Here is a 16,110-nt window from a genome sequence, read left to right on the forward strand (position 1 = left end):
GTCATGTGATTGTGATTCAGGTGCTTGGCAACCGGCTCACAATTATGACACTGCAGCATCCCACAGTCATGTAATCACCATTTGCGACCTTCACTGCTAGCTTCCGACGAGCAGTCAATGGGGAAGTCAGCAGGAGGCTGCAAATGGCAATCAAAGGACCACAGGGTGCTGCGGCTGTGCGGGATTTGCCTAACGATAGCAACTCAGACTGCCAGAACTGTCGTTGTAAGTTAGCACAGTTACGTGATGTTGCACCTTATAACTGTGTAACTTAGCAAGAGTTGGTAAGTTAGGACTACCTGTATGATGCAACAAGGCAGCTCTAAAGAACTAGAATTTCTTCCAAATACGGTAGCTTGCTCCATGAGAGCAAAAAAGGGCTTGGTGCACCTTCAGTACAAAATTCCAGTTACAAGCATTTCACTATATTCCACACATCACAGACTAATACTTGATAAAGACAATGTATATTTATTCACTTTACAAAGGAGAGCAGCATTAGGTTGCAACAGCTCCAATTATAGACAAATTAAACTGTACATTATACCAGTGAATGGCTCAAAAACTTAACCAATTTTACTCTTAAAATTGTTTATATCACTTCAGCTTAACTGAGCTAATAACCCCATTCTTCCAAAGATTAAAAATTCATAATAAAAGTTTACGTTTTGTGTAACATTATTCACAAGTCTCTGCCCTCCCCATTTTCATTATTTTTCCCCTTCCAAAGATGAACTCTCTCTGGGTCAGCATTAAACTTATATACAAGCACAATTAAAACAAAAAGTTAGGATCAAGCACAAGTCTTCTTTTTTTTTAAAGTACATGAAAAATGATGATTTACACACACATATAAAAGAAGTCAGTTTAGTCTTAAAACCTGGTTTGCAATGTATCATTGCAAGGGATGAATAATTCTCTTATGAGAGAATGGATGTTGTTGTGGAGGAAAGAGGAAGAACTACCAAGAAATTCAAAGTAATGTTTTTGAGTCTTACAAAAATATTTATTTTCTTCCAAAAATTGTAGCAAGATGCCACCTAGGAAAGTACTTAACTAAAGCAGGTTAAAAAGATAGAGTGGTCTTCAATCCATGAGAATTTGGAACTGATAAACAAAGCTGCAACAGGGGCCAACAGGGCTCGATAAGCTATTAGACTTGAGCTGTGAAATGAATGTCCAGGTAAAAGAGATAATTTGCTTGCTATGTGGAAGAAAGATGTTTCACTGTGATCCCTAGAAATATAGAACAGAGGATCAAGAAGGATGGCATCATTATACACTCCAGGCTTGGAAACAGTTTTCCAATATGCCATCAGACATATTAGGGTATCAAGTGTGCACTCCCTTATGTGACGCAAGTGGCTTTCAGCATGGCAATCAAGAAATGACACATTTTGGTAGCCAGCTCCAATAAGCTTTCTTTCTTTAAAGGGTATGCTATTCTTCTTCACTTTCATTTTCTGGATCCAAATCTGAGTCTCCATTGATTTCTTTTTCTATTGCCATCTCTTGCTCATCGTCTGACTGTTCATCCCTCTCATTGTTCTCCTCATCTTCCTTCTCTTCATCTTCATCCCAGTTTTCCTGAAGGAGAGCATAACAAAATATGCAGTCACTGCAATCATTTAATCATTCCACCTCGTAAGTATGAGAAAGAAAGTCACTGAACTTTACTTACATCTGAATCTCTGTCTGCAACCATCTCGTCATCTGAACCATCCTCTGATGATTCTGTGAATAAAAAACACCAATGTTTGATGTAGGCTTTCTCCCCAAATAATTAATACATGGAAAAGATGGAATTAAAGCCAAATTCAAATAGCTAGTCCTCAAGTTGTTAATCCAGAAGGCTACTGTTGATTCAAATCATTGATAGGCAGTTTAAAAATATAGAATAAATATGTGTCACCTGATCTCAAACCAATAAAAGCAATACTTGGGGCTTATTGAGGCAATTTATGATCAGAAATAGACTTTTTTTACAAATAAACCCAAGAAAATTAGACCCAGTGGGACACTGAGACAGCCATAAATGCAAGGATTGGTCACAAACCTGTTTTTTACTCAATCATTGTAACTTCAAATGGCTGCTAAACAAGGCAGTCAGTAAGCAAGGACTACCTGTAATCACTCACAGTACTGAGGGAAGTTCTTGGTTGTAGAAGGTTTATGCATATTTTTTCTCTACATGTTCAGGTTCTGCATAGAAGATTTGTGTCTATTGCACACATGCCAAAAATTTGTACATCCCATGAATTATCTGATAGGCCTCTCTTTTCAGACATCCCACTGAGGACAGAGAAATACATTTTTTCTCTATTCCCCAAGCATTCAATTTTAATTGAAGATTCAACTGAAAGATGCTCAACTAAAAACAAAGAACCAGAAAGTATACAGAATACACTGTCATATTTTCTGACTGCTCCAAAGTGTTTTCTACCAAAATTTGTTCTGCTTACCTTCCTCATATACTAGCTTTGCAGTCTGATCAATGTCGGGCACATCCTGAGCCTGTTCTAATGCAGCCACCTAAAAGAAGGTATTTGGTATCAACAGGGATTGTAACATCTAACTAGGCCTTTCAGCTTGCATAGATTTCAGGTTATATTATACCAAGTAGGTACAATTAACTATGTATGATTTTTAAAAAGTGCTACTCTGTACCCTACTGCTAATTTGTCAGATAATAAAAAGGATTAATTAAAGTAAAATAAGACAGATACTTTTAAAAAATAACATTTTCACAAAAATAACATTTTCACAGGTTTAGTAATACTTGTTCTGCCCCTTTTTGAATTGTAAAAGCAACATTTGTTCTATATTTTCAGTAAAATATTATCACACACTATTGTATCAAACATACCTTTCCAAAAAACTCAGAATACCCTTGTTAGTCTGTAGCAAGTAGGCATATCACAAAATAATGATGTCACTTGACATAAACTTTTTAATGTCTGTCACTAGAACCCAGATTATCTTCTTGGTACCAAAATGGGGTCTAACTAACTAAAACTTTGGTCTAAATAGAACAATTAGCCTGCAACTAAAAGTGATGGTAAATTCAGACTCTGTTCAGTGCTGCTATATAATCAGGATGATAAGTAAGTACACACGTTCTAAGGGGAAAAAAATCTGGAGAGAAAAAGGTAACTGAAGCTCCAGCCCAAATATTAAAAATAACTGCTGAAAATCCACAGCTTCTTTGCTGGCATTAACAGATGGTTTCTCTACTCAAAAAATCAAATTGTTTGTTTCTGTATTAGTAGGACTCTGCAACATCTGCAACGAACTACAAGTTCTATATTTCACTACAAGAGCTGAACTGAATTGATTTTGACATCAGCAAGAGAAACAGCAGCTGCTACTAAATTACACGGAACAATGACCATTGAACATAAATATGTTTTAATGTATGAATTTTCCAAGTAAATGTCATTACAGAGTTTACTAAGGCTGTTCTATTTAATTTATTGGATTAATGTCCTACCTATCAATAAATACATCATTAGGTAGTATTATGGGAACATGAACACATAATGTTCTCATGCTTTAGCATTTACCTGAAAAGATGACGACTCTAAATTTATTATAACTCCCTCTCTGAAGATTAGGACAAATAAACTTTGTGCACCTTCATCACTGTATTCTCAGTGAATCTGTAAAACTTCAATACTGAAAGTAAACTATACAGGTCTCCAGTGGGGAAAAAAGGCTTTTTGATACGATGCCCCCAATTAAAGGATGCAAGTTCCCTAGGTGTTTTACCAAAAATCTTTTATTTTTCCTAAGCTGGTTTATCTTTTATGAGGATTGTTAAATCACCAAGATGACAGAAATTTTTCTGCAGCCTGAAATTCTGTCACGGGGAAGCTACCCTTAAGGTTGGGAATCATCTTTTATATTTGAAAGTTATCCATGATAACTCTACTGTTCTGCAAAGAATTCTTATACTTGAAAAGCTTTCTAAGCAAGAATGCTACAGCAGAGATCACCTGTAGCTTCATTCTCCCCAAAAACAGTCTGAGAGGGTAATCAGAGTTCCTTCATATTATTCTCATAAATTCTGGCACACCTGCAAACCTTCCCACATTTGACAGCAGACCTCATTGTTATCAGTAATATACCCCCACTCTATGTTCAAACCATACTCTTTCTGTGGAGCAACATCATCAACTTTTACTTACTTGGGTAATAATAAGATATAGTTTCCCATGTAAGCGAGAGAGCTTCTGCAAAGTTTTTACTCTGCTTTCCATTAACTCATATAAAGTTCCAAGCTGGGAGGCTAGATCTGGCAACTGTTAAGGGGGAAAAGAGAAGAGAGAGAACAGTCAACAGAGAACCAGGAAAGACACATGTAATTGTAGTCCTAGGCCATTTCTATATTAAATATACAAATGTGGATTTATTTAAATTTCCAGGTAGTCCTCACTTAATGACTGCCTTGTTTAGCGACCGTTTGAAGTTACTATGGTGCTCAAAAAGTAACTTTTCGACTGGTCACACCGTCCTTGCAGTCATGTCATCGAGATTTGTGTGCTTCATAACCAGCAGGCGTTTGCAACCGTCACAGCATTCCAGTCATGTGATCACCATTTGCAGGATTCACAGCTGGTTTCTGGCAAGCAGAGTGAATGGAGAAGCTGGCAGCAAAATCACAAGTTGCTTAACAACCGCATTACTTAGTGACAGGATTGCTAGTCCCAATTCTGGTCGTTAAGCGAAGAGTACTTGTGGTCCTCACTGTCATGCACTGCCTACCTTTGAATAATGCTCAGACACTGGTTCGGTGGATCAGGCTCTGGTTTATTCACAGCGCAGGTACAGCGTCGGGAAAAAAGCTGAGAGTGACAGGATCGCGCCGGTGCGGGGTTTAAATACCCCGCGCCGGTCAGCGCCCCCTCACTCGCGGTCACGTCACCCCCCTTTGTCCAATACGTTGCCCTGCCGGTGGGTGAGGGGTTGCGCGGCCCCGCTGGCGTTCCGGGATCGCCCATCATCGGGTTTTCTATTCATCCGGTGATTGCTGTCAGCTGGGCGATCTCCGTTGTATTAGTGCTGATGGCTTGGGTGTGCTCCGTGATCTGTTTAGCTATTGTTTATTGGCCGTTAGTCGTTGTGAGTTGATGGCTACTTATCTTGAGCCCCTTCTCCTGTTTCCTTGCTATTGTCATGTGTGCCATTGCGCTGATGACTTCAGCTCAACGGCACTCATGACATACTGCCCCCTGTCCGAATAGTGCTCCCCCCCGGTTTTCTGGTTTTTTTTTTTTTTCGGTGGAGCTGTCAAATGGCACTTCTTTACTTTTTTTTTTTTTTTTTTGAAATTCCCGCCGGAGTAGTTGTCGCCCCTCCCTTTGCTCCTCCCTCTACCACGTGCCTTCCCAGGGTGTGTCCTTAGTGCGCATGCCCGGGTCACGCCCTGGCGTGCGCATGCTCCAGCCACACCCTGTTTGTTTGGCTCAGTTCGGCGAGGAGAGAGGCGTGGCTGGTCGGGTGCTTATCAGCTCCAGGTAGGGCCCTTCTTTTTTATTTAAAGTGCGTCGCCTTAGTTATTTGTGCTCCTGGGCGTTGCCCCCAGGTTGCCCTGTTGACTTGCTTGCCACTCCCCCGTGGCCGGGGGCGGGGGGAGGGTGCTGGCGAACGCTTGTCACTGCCTCGTGGGCCCGGGGCGGGGGGAGTGAGTCCCGGGGGGGGGGAGGTCCACCCAAGTCGCGGGCTTGGGGGGGCCCTTTCCCTTGGGGCACGGTAGGTGGGGGGGCCCGCGGGGGGGGGGGTTTTGCAGGGGACGGCTTGCTAACCTTGGTTGTGGCTTGTCGGGGTATGCCCGGTGAAATGCCCGGGTCAGGTCAGGCGCGTTAACGTTGTGCGCCGCCACCCATTCCGGGTGGGGGAAGTGTTTCCACCTGACCAAATAGTGTAGAGTTCCTCGTTGCTTGCGGGAGTCGAGTATGTCCCTTATCTCAAAGTGATGTTGCCCGTCGATCATCACCGGTGAGGGCTGTGGCGTGCTTGGGTGCCATCGAGAGGTGGTTGCCGGTTTCAGGAGGCTGGTGTGGAACACCGGGTGGAGTCTCCGTAGGTTGTGTGGCAGGTCCAAGCGTATTGCTACCGGGTTCACTATTTGCGTGACTCGGAACGGCCCGATGTACTTAGGCCCCAGTTTTTTCGAGGGGTGGGGTGACTTTAGGAATTTGGTGGATAGGTAGACCATATCCCCCGCTTGGAACGTCGGTTGTTGGCGCCGGTGCTTGTCGGCCTGCTCTTTGTAGGCTGCCTGTGCATCCTTCAGCGCCGCCGTGATTATTGGCCATGATTCCGCGATCTTCCGTCCCCAGTCGCTAGCGTCCACCTGGGGTTCCGGGGGTTGAGGTAGCTCCGGTATGGGGACGAAGTCGCGCCCCGAGACTACCTCGAACGGAGTTTTCCCCGTGCTCGTGTGGACGGCATTGTTGTATGCAACTTCGGCGAACGGGAGCAGTTCAGCCCAGTCGTCTTGGTGATAGTTAGTATATGAGCGTATGAATTGCTCTAAGGTGGCATTGAGGACCTCTGTGGCTCCGTCCGTCTGGGGGTGCCAGGCGGTGGATAGGGCCTGTTGGGTCCCCGTCAGCTTTAGGAAGGCCCGCCAGAATTTGGAGGTGAACTGTGTGCCCCTGTCGGTCACCACACGTGCGGGACATCCGTGTAGCCTGTACACGTGGATGAGGAAGAGTTTGGCTAGTTGTTGTGCGGATGGGACCGATGTGCAGGGGATGAAGTGGGCCTGCTTTGAGAAGTAATCCTTCACCACCCAAATGGCCGTTTTCTTCTGGCTGGGTGGGAGGTCCACTATAAAATCCATAGAGATTTCCTCCCATGGGCAGGAGGGTTCTGCCACCCATTGTAATAGCCCCGCGGGTTTGCCTGGTGCCCGTTTGGCCCTAGCGCACGTTGGGCAGGACGCTACGTATGCTTTTACGTCTCGCCTGAGCGCGGGCCACCAGAATTGACGCCGTGTTAGGTGTAGGGTCTTGAGGAACCCAAAGTGTCCCGCTTGTTTGGCGTCGTGTGACCTATGCAAGATCGCTTGGCGTTGCGAGTCCGGGACATAGATTCTGCCTTCCCCCCATGCCAGGTCCTGTGCCATCGTTACCTTGTCGGGGTTTGCCAGGAACCAGGGGTCGGTTTTGAGGGCGGCGGCGAGGTCCGTGCGCATTCCCCCTGGTAGTTGCGGTTGGCTTCGTCTGGTCGCAGGTTGTCCCGCCGTCGGCTGCGCCGTAGAGTCGAGCTGCCTCCGAGCGCCGCTTCGGGTGGTCACGGCCATCCCCAGTTGCGAGGCGGATAGGACCGTCCCAATGGTGTCTGGGGCGGGCTCTTCGTCTTGGGGCAGTCGGGAGAGGGCGTCGGCCAGGAAGTTCTTTTTGCCCGGCATGAACTTCAGCTGGAAATTAAAGCGGCTGAAGAATTGGGCCCATCGGACCTGTTTTGGGCTAAGGCGTCTGGGCGTTCGTAGGGCCTCGAGGTTCCGGTGGTCGGTCCAGACCTCGAATGGTTGGGTGGCTCCCTCGAGTAGGTGTCGCCACGTTTCTAGCGCCGATTTTACTGCGAAGGCTTCTTTCTCCCAGACGTGCCATCGCCTTTCTGTCTCGGAGAACTTCCTTGACAGGTAGGCGCATGGTTTCAGGAGTCCCGTGGGGTCCTTTTGGAGTAGGATGGCCCCCAGGGAGAAGTCTGAGGCGTCGGCTTGGACCACGAACGGCCGTTCTGGGTCCGGGTGCGCGAGGATTGGCTCTGTGGTGAACAGCGCTTTCAGCTTGTTGAATGCGGTCTGGCACGCGGGAGTCCAATTCAACACTGTGCCCGGGTTCTTGGCGCGTCGGGTGTCCCCCACCCCTTTGGTTTTGAGGAGGTCCGTTAGGGGGAGGGCTATCTCTGCGAACCCCCGGGCGAATGACCTGTAAAAATTCGCGAAGCTGAGGAAGCTCTGGAGTTGGCGTCTGTTGCGGGGGCGCTCCCAGTTTAGCACCGCCTCGACTTTTGCGGGTCCATTTCTATGCCGTCCCCGGAGATTCGGTACCCCAGGTAGTCTAGGCGCGCTTTGTGAAACTCGCACTTTGTAGGCTTGGCATAGAGCTGCGCCCTTCTGAGCTTGTCGAGGACTTGCCTGACTAGGTTCACATGTTCCTCGTGCGTTTTTGTGTAAATAAGGACGTCGTCGATGTAGACCAGGACCCCTTTGAACAGATGTTCATGCAGTACCTCATTGATGAGCTGCATGAACACCCCAGGGGCCCCCGCGAGTCCAAAGGGCAGCACTTTGTACTGGAAGGCGCCTAGGGGGCAGTTGAACGCAGTCTTCCATTCGTCCCCCTCCCTGATTCGGATGCGATAGTACGCCTCGCGAAGGTCCAATTTGGAAAAGACTTTGCCCGTGGACAGGTGGGCGAGCATGTCCTTCACCAGGGGTAAGGGGTATTTGTTGGACAGGGAAGCCGCGTTTAGGCCCCGGTAGTCGGTGCAGAGCCGTAGGGTGCCGTCTTTCTTCTCCCGGAATAAGACGGGGGCTCCGACCGGTGAGCATGCTGGCTCTATGAATCCCCTGTCTAGGTTTTTATCGATGAACTCCCGGAGGGTTGCCATCTCCTTCGGGGTCATCGAGTAGATCTTTGGTCTAGGTAAGGGGACGTCGGGCAGCAGGTCGATCCGGCAATCCGTCTTGCGGTGGGGGGGTAGTTGGTCAGCTTCCGCCTCTCCGAAGACCTCGGAGAAGTCGGCGTATTGTTCCGGTAGGTCTGCTATGGTAGCGGCGTTGTCCTGTGTAGTCGCCTCCGCTCGTCCTACAGTGGGGTTGGTTCTGCCCGCTGGAACTGGTGCCCGATACTCGCCGTCGCCGAATGTGAAGGTGCGGGTCTCCCAGTTGATGCGCGGGTTGTTTGTCGCGAGCCATGGCATCCCCAGGACTGCAATGGGCTGTCCGATGTGAGTGACGACGAACGATGTGCGTTCGGTGTGAGTGCCCATTTGCAGGGTGACCGGCTCGGTTTGCAGCGTGGCTGGTTTCCCTCCCGCTGTAGAGCCGTCCAGCTGGTGGAATGCCAACAGCGTGGGGAGGGGGAAGCAGCGGAGGTCAAGTTTGGCGACTAGGTCGGGGTGGATGAGGTTTTTTGAGCACCCCGAGTCCACTAGTGCGCGGCCGTGGTGGCTCCGTTGCCGGCAGAGAGTTTGATTGCCGCCATTATTACGGGGCTTTCGTCGTTCCGTCGAGGTGGTCCGCGCTGCTGTCCCACCGCCTGCCTCGCAACGCGTTTCAGGGCAGGCGGGGAGCTTTTCCCGCCGGCTGGTCGGGGTCTACGTTATCCTCTTCCCCCCAGTAGGCGTCCCAGCCTTCCTCTGGTGTCGCTGTGGCCACGGTCATTCGGCGGTGAGGGGGCGGCCCCAGGTTGGGTGGTTTGGGGCTAATTTTCGGGGTGGGTTTAGGCGCACTGGTCGGCGGTCGGTTGGCGAAGCAATCCACCGTCTTGTGCCCTAGTTTGCCACACTTCCCGCAGGGCTCCCGATTGAATTTCTTTTTGGGGTATATGGGGCCGGCCATCCCCACGTGTGGTGCGGGTACCTTTTTGCAGGCATAGTTTGTGTCTTCCGTGGTTATCATGAGGAAGGTGCGGTGCGCGTGTTCGGCTTTCCCCGCGAGGTGGATCCACCCGTGTAGCGTTTCTGGGTCGTCGCGGTAGAGGGCCCATTGGAGAACGTCGCGATTGAGCCCCCTTTTGAACATTTCCAGCAGGGTGGTCTCGGACCAGTCGCTGACCTTCCCCGCGAGGGCTTTGAACTCCAGGGCGTAGTCTGGGACAGTGCGTGTGCCCTGTTTAAGTCTTTGGAGTGCGCTTTTCGCCCTCACTTTGGCTAGGGGGTCTTCGAAGTAGTTTTTCATCTCATTGATGAAGGCAGGGAAGTTGGCGAGGGCGGGGGAGCTGGACTCGTACAGTTGGACGTACCAGTCCGCCGCCCTGTCTTGTAGTTTGATCGCCACGGCGGCGATCTTGTCGGCTTCGGAGTCGTAGGAGTGTCCGTGCCTCCCCATGAACTCCCTGGCGTTCGTTATGAAGAACGACAGTTTCGTGGGGTTCCCATCGAAGAAGATGGGGAAGTCCTTTGGGGCCCGGGCATTTTGCGCGGCCCTTCCTCTCGCTTCCGGGCCTGTGGTGTCGTCCGCCTGGGCCGTCTGCTGACCTTCCGCTGGCCCGTGGGGGTTCGGTGCTTCGCTCGGGGTGTGGGCCTGTGCGGGGACGTCGTTGGGTGGCGCGGGGGGCATAAGCGACTGGAGCATGGTCCAGAGTTCCGTCAGTTGGGCCCGCATGGCCGCGAGTTCAGCTCGTGCCTCCTCGTCCACAGTCCGCGCCGCCGCTGGGGCCGGTTCCGTCGGTGTGTCGGCGGGGGTGGGTTGTCGGCGGGGTTCATCCTCCCTCTGCCGTTGGTCCGCTTGCTCCGCCGTCTGCTGGGTGTCTCCATCGTCCTCCTCCGTGCTGACCGCCGTTGGGCTGTCGCTCCACGTCCGTTGCTGGGGTGCGATGTGGAGCGCGGGGTCCTCCGCTGGTTTCGGAAGGTATGTTGCTCCCTCCCGCGGTCGGGTTGCCTCCGTCGCCATCTCCCCTTGGGGTTGGAGCTGCAGCTTGGGTGGGGTGGGGTGGGCGTCCATGGCTCCGGGAGTCCGCGGTGCCTCTGGCCTCGGTCGGTCCTCCTCTGTTTCTTGCCGTGCGGCTCGCCCTCCTTGCCCGCGTCGCTCCGGCTTCATCTTGCTGGTCTTCTCGCCGTCTATTCCTCCCGCGGCTCGTTGTCGTCCGGTGGGGCTCGGCGAGGCTGAGTTTATGACTCTCAGCTTTATGTCATGCACTGCCTACCTTTGAATAATGCTCAGACACTGGTTCGGTGGATCAGGCTCTGGTTTATTCACAGCGCAGGTACAGCGTCGGGAAAAAAGCTGAGAGTGACAGGAGCACGCCGGTGCGGGGTTTAAATACCCCGCGCCGGTCAGCGCCCCCTCACTCGCGGTCACGTCACCCCCCTTTGTCCAATACGTTGCCCTGCCGGTGGGTGAGGGGTTGCGCGGCCCCGCTGGCGTTCCGGGATCGCCCATCATCGGGTTTTCTATTCATCCGGTGATTGCTGTCAGCTGGGCGATCTCCGTTGTATTAGCGCTGATGGCTTGGGTGTGCTCCGTGATCCGTTTAGCTATTGTTTATTGGCCGTTAGTCGTTGTGAGTTGATGGCTACTTATCTTGAGCCCCTTCTCCTGTTTCCTTGCTATTGTCATGTGTGCCATTGCGCTGATGACTTCAGCTCAACGGCACTCATGACACTCACTTAACGACCACTTGTTCAGCAACCATTTGAAGTTGCAATGGCACTGAATGAGTGGTACTTATGACTGGTCCTCGAATTCCAGCCACTGCAGCACCCCTGTGGTCATATGATTGCGATCCAGGCGCTGGGCAACCAGCTCACACTTACAAGGGTTTCAGCTTCCCGCAGTCATGTGATTGCCATTTGCAACCTTCCCACAAGCAAAGTCAATGGGGAAGCTGGCAGGTAAGCTTGCAAGAGGAGCCCCACTAAGGAGTACAAGATCCCAGGTATCTTGTACTCCAAAGCTCCTGCTTGCCCAGCCACACACCCTCCTCTGCCCAGCCTCACTCCATAGCACTCACCCACCTGGTGGCCTGCTTGCAAGACACCCAGGACTTGCAACTTCCTGCTGGCTTCCCCATTGACTTTGCTTGTGGGAAGCCAGCAGGAAGTTGCAAGTCACTATCACGTAAGGTCCTCACTTGACAACCCATGATCCTTGCTTAATGGCAATGGAGACTGCCAGGATTGCCATTGCTAAGAGATGCGGTGACATGATGTCATGCTTTACAACCGCATCACTTAATGACAGCAATTCCGGTCCCAATTACTGTAGTTAAACGAGGACTGCCTGTACCTGTATTAGCTGCCCAACTCCAATGGGCTCTGGATGGCGTACAAAAACATTAAATCAGACAGCCCAGACTGAAAGGATCTAATGAACAACAGAATCAACAAAACAAAACAAAACAAGGGCCTTGGGGAAATAATAAACATCAACCCCAGGCCTGGCACCAAAGCCAGGTTTTCAAAGCTTTCTGGAACCCTAGGAGAGAGGGAACAGTCCTTATCTCGGGAGGAGGGGGGGATACTGTTTCAGAGGGTTGGGACTACAACAGAGAAGGCACGCCTCCTAGGACCTAAAAGATGGCAATCTTTAATGGAGAGGACCTGGAGTGCACCCACTGTGCTGGAACGTACTGGATGGACAGAAATGATTGGAGACAAGTGGTCTCCCAGGCCCTATGCCATACGGGGCTTTATAGGTAATAACCTGTACCTTGAATTGCACTCAGAAGCTGACTGGCAGCCGATGCAGCTCACGTAGCAGTGATGACACATGGGAATACCAAAAGGCGCCCAGTACTGCTCGTGCTGCTGCATTTTGAACCACTGTAGCTTCTGAACGGTCTTCAAGGGCTGCCCATTGTAGAACGCATAGCAATAATCCAATTGTAAGGTGACCAGGGCATGAGTAACTGTCTGAAGGACCTTACGATTGAGGAAAGGGCACAACTGGTGCACAAGATGAACCTGCACAAAGGCCCTCCTGACCACAGCAGCCACCTGCTCTTCAAGCAGTAGCTGCGAGTCCAGAAGGACCCCCAACTTGCACACCAGTCTTCAATGGGGAAGTGCAACCCCATCCAAGACCAATGATGGTAACATTCCTGATCCAGGGGGTCCAAATAGCCACAGCCACAACCACTCAGTCTGGTTAGGACTGAGCCAAAGTCTGTTCTGTCCCATACAGATGAGAACAGCCTCCAAACAGTGGGTCAATACATCAACAATTTCACCTGTGTCACTCAGGGTTGAGATATAGAGCTTGGTATCAGCATACTGATGATACCTTACCCCGAACCAGTGGATGACTTTGCCCAGTGATTTCATGTACATGTTGAATAGGAGAGGGGAGAGAGTTAAGCCCTGAGGCACCTCAGACATGAGGGGCCATGGATGCAATCTCTCCCCACATCAGCACTGACTGGAACCAACCACTGAGGAAGGAGATAGACCACTGGAGCATAGTGCCTCCCACACATTAACCTAGGTGGCCAGCCCAGAAGGATGCTGCAGTTGACAGTATCAAAAGCCGATGAGAGATCATGGAGTACTAGGATGGATGGATACACCATCCCCACCATAGCTCCACCAAAGGTCATCAGCAAGTGTGACCAGCGCTGCCACTGTACTGTATCCTGGCCTGAAGCCAGACTGAAATGGGTCCAGATATTCTGTCTCCTCCAAGATCCTCTGTAGCTTGCCCATGCCCACTCCTTTCAGCTTGAGATCTAAAATGTATTATATCCCTATGACAGATATAACATTGATGACACAAATATTAATTCATGAATTTTGTTCTGGGTTTTGCAAAGGAGATTCTACATCCTGTTGTCTCTCGCCTATCTTACTGCACAATTTTTAAATGTGTCCATTGGGCAACTAACTCAAGCTAGGCTACCGTGCATTAAAACTTACCTCTGCATCCTACCACAAATTTGTCAACTTTTTCATCTTAAAGGCAAAAATTATACTTTCATATTATACACGTAATATCAAGGTCACCTAGTATCAGTGAACTTTGGAATAGGGATGAAATATGTTATACAATGCCCACTGTGCAGGGAATTCACCTAAAACAAAAGAATTAAAGAAGCACAAATTCAAGATGCGGGGGGTGGGGGAGAATTGTATACAATGACTGCAGAAGGAAAAGGCAACTCATGAAAACTATTTTCCTCTCCTGTCTGTCTAAGGTCTGTCTAGCAGATCTGAGTCAGTTCTCCTTTTCTTTAGCAATCCTATATAGTACAGTCACATTAATCAGCAGGCAAGAAGCAGGAGTGGATGGGTCTGGAAATGCCTTCCCTTCAGGCATCCATTAGATGAAACCAAAATGGAAAAAAGCCCTGGGTATCAGAGTACTTACCGTTGAAAGATAGGATGCATGCAGAGTCAGAACAGGCTTTAACCATCGAACCATTTGTGAAGCACTAGAAAGTTAACAGCAAAGACCTTCACTTATTGACACGGGTCAAAAAAAGTATAAAAAGACTTCTTATGTCAAGATGATAAATTTAAGCAGCATATGCAAGGATACACAGATAAATAAGCTGTCATGCACCAGGGATAAATAATATTATAGATAAAAATATATGTGGCATAACCTTTATCAGCTATATAGTTCACAGGCATCAGCAAAAAGAGCATATGGGTCATCTTATTTTTCTAGAACAAGATGAATATACAACATAAGACTATATAAAGTCAGTATTATCTTTTTTGACCTTTTAGAATTTCAGGCATAAGGCAAACATTACAGCTCTAATCTATAGTTATATAATTCAATACAGATTTACAGCTTGAGAAATCCAGTTATTAAAGTAAATGCAGCTCTTAAAGCAGTGGCATGTTTTTCAGGCTCCTGTAGAAATCTATAAAGTTGAGCTGGTTTAATGAGCAACAAAGTGCTGTGCTTCCACAAATTCTAAGGGGTTTTTCAAGTCATCTTTGAACCATGTACTAGTTGTATAATTTTAAATTAAACAAACGAATCAGATACACAAACAGCAACCTATACCATATAGCTTTCAAGTGAACGAACAATACAGCTCAATATTTTAAACAGTACCAGCTATAACCGATAAAGGTCACTGTATATATTATCAGACAGAAGTTTAGATAATCTATGCTCACCTGTATGGATGACCTTGCAGCCTTTTTGTGAGCTAAAACAGAAGTGGAGAAAGTAAGGACTGTGGTGCATTCAGATTTTGATATAAACTAAAAAAGTGACTAAACTTTTCATTACTTTATGTAGTATTAGCACAAATAGTTGGCAATACATGTTATTGTTATTATTTCTAGAAAAGTCTAATTACCAGACCACGCATAGCATACAGCAAATACATATAGCAAATCAGATCCTATTTCTCTGACTGACATCATTGAATAAAGATCTTCTTTTACATTTCACAAAATAAGGCCTTTGGAATAGGCTAATTCAACATGATTGCTTGTAATGTAGTATATTTGAGATAGTGGAATGGTATCAAGTTGAAATACCAGATTGAATCCTGTGTCTATTTTCATGAAGGAGTGTAGGTGTGTGAGAAATTGATCTGAACTGATTCAAATTAATGAAAGCATTCTGACATAGAAACAGTCCTGTTTTCAAATTCAGATCACTTCCACTATGATCAAAAGAAAACCAGAATTCTGGAGAAGGTCAGGACAGCCATTTCAAGCTTATACTGTTTCAAATTTGAAATGTTTTGCATACTACTAGAAAACAGGAGCACACACGATATAGCACAATGAGACAGCTTGGTATTCAAGAGATGTCTTAACCAAACTTATTATGGAGGTTCAAGTACAAACTCTTGTTTGATTCCTGCACTCATATCTGACCAGCAGGAAGAGCAAGACCAAGTGTTCTTCACTGATCTGAGTAATATACAATGAATTCAATGTTAATTAACGTCCTGAGTATCAAAGGGCAATCTCCTCATCTATATGTGTTGGGACAACCACTCAAGAACAGAAGAACGAACTGCACTCATGTGGCAGAATATATTGTATGAACAGATACTGCACGTCTGGACTGGATAGTGTCACACATTGGGGGAGACGGGCGTTGATATAAATTTAATTAATAAATAAAATAAAATAAAGTCTTTGTAATACCTCCAGTGCTACTTGTAGCTCTTATTTATCAAGAGATTCAAGATACAATTTCTACTATCCACATTCAACCTAAGACCTTTAAACCCTTCTACATACATACACACATCCCTATATCTCCCAGCTCAAAGATTATTTTGCCAGCTCGAGTCTGAGTTCCAGAGGTGAGATGGAAACACATCATGCGTAGTAGCTCATTCTGTGTGATGGCTCCAAGTCGTACAGTTCCCGTTCACTTTTGAAACTTCCACAGGACTTGGCCTGACTCAGTTAAGCACACTTCTCACATCTCTTGGTGCTTTTCTAACTGAGTGC

At 47.9% G+C, this 16,110-nt stretch overlaps 1 protein-coding gene across 1 annotated transcript in view; it reads right to left on the reverse strand.

Moving 5' to 3' along the window:
• Positions 1 to 455: 455 nt before the first annotated feature.
• Positions 456 to 16,110, reverse strand: part of WDR43 (WD repeat domain 43) — a 42,125-nt gene continuing 26,470 nt past the window's right edge. Inside the window, exons 13-18 of the mRNA XM_063304550.1 lie at positions 14,809 to 14,840; positions 14,042 to 14,105; positions 4,188 to 4,301; positions 2,463 to 2,532; positions 1,682 to 1,734; positions 456 to 1,587 (exon numbers count right to left, since the gene is read on the reverse strand). Of these exons, the coding sequence (XP_063160620.1) occupies positions 1,441 to 1,587; positions 1,682 to 1,734; positions 2,463 to 2,532; positions 4,188 to 4,301; positions 14,042 to 14,105; positions 14,809 to 14,840 (480 nt within the window). The 3' untranslated portion in view covers positions 456 to 1,440. The remainder of the gene's footprint in view (positions 1,588 to 1,681; positions 1,735 to 2,462; positions 2,533 to 4,187; positions 4,302 to 14,041; positions 14,106 to 14,808; positions 14,841 to 16,110) is intronic.

The sequence above is a fragment of the Candoia aspera genome, chromosome 1 (genome assembly GCF_035149785.1).
Source record: "Candoia aspera isolate rCanAsp1 chromosome 1, rCanAsp1.hap2, whole genome shotgun sequence".
NCBI classification, from domain to species: Eukaryota; Metazoa; Chordata; class Lepidosauria; order Squamata; family Boidae; genus Candoia; species Candoia aspera.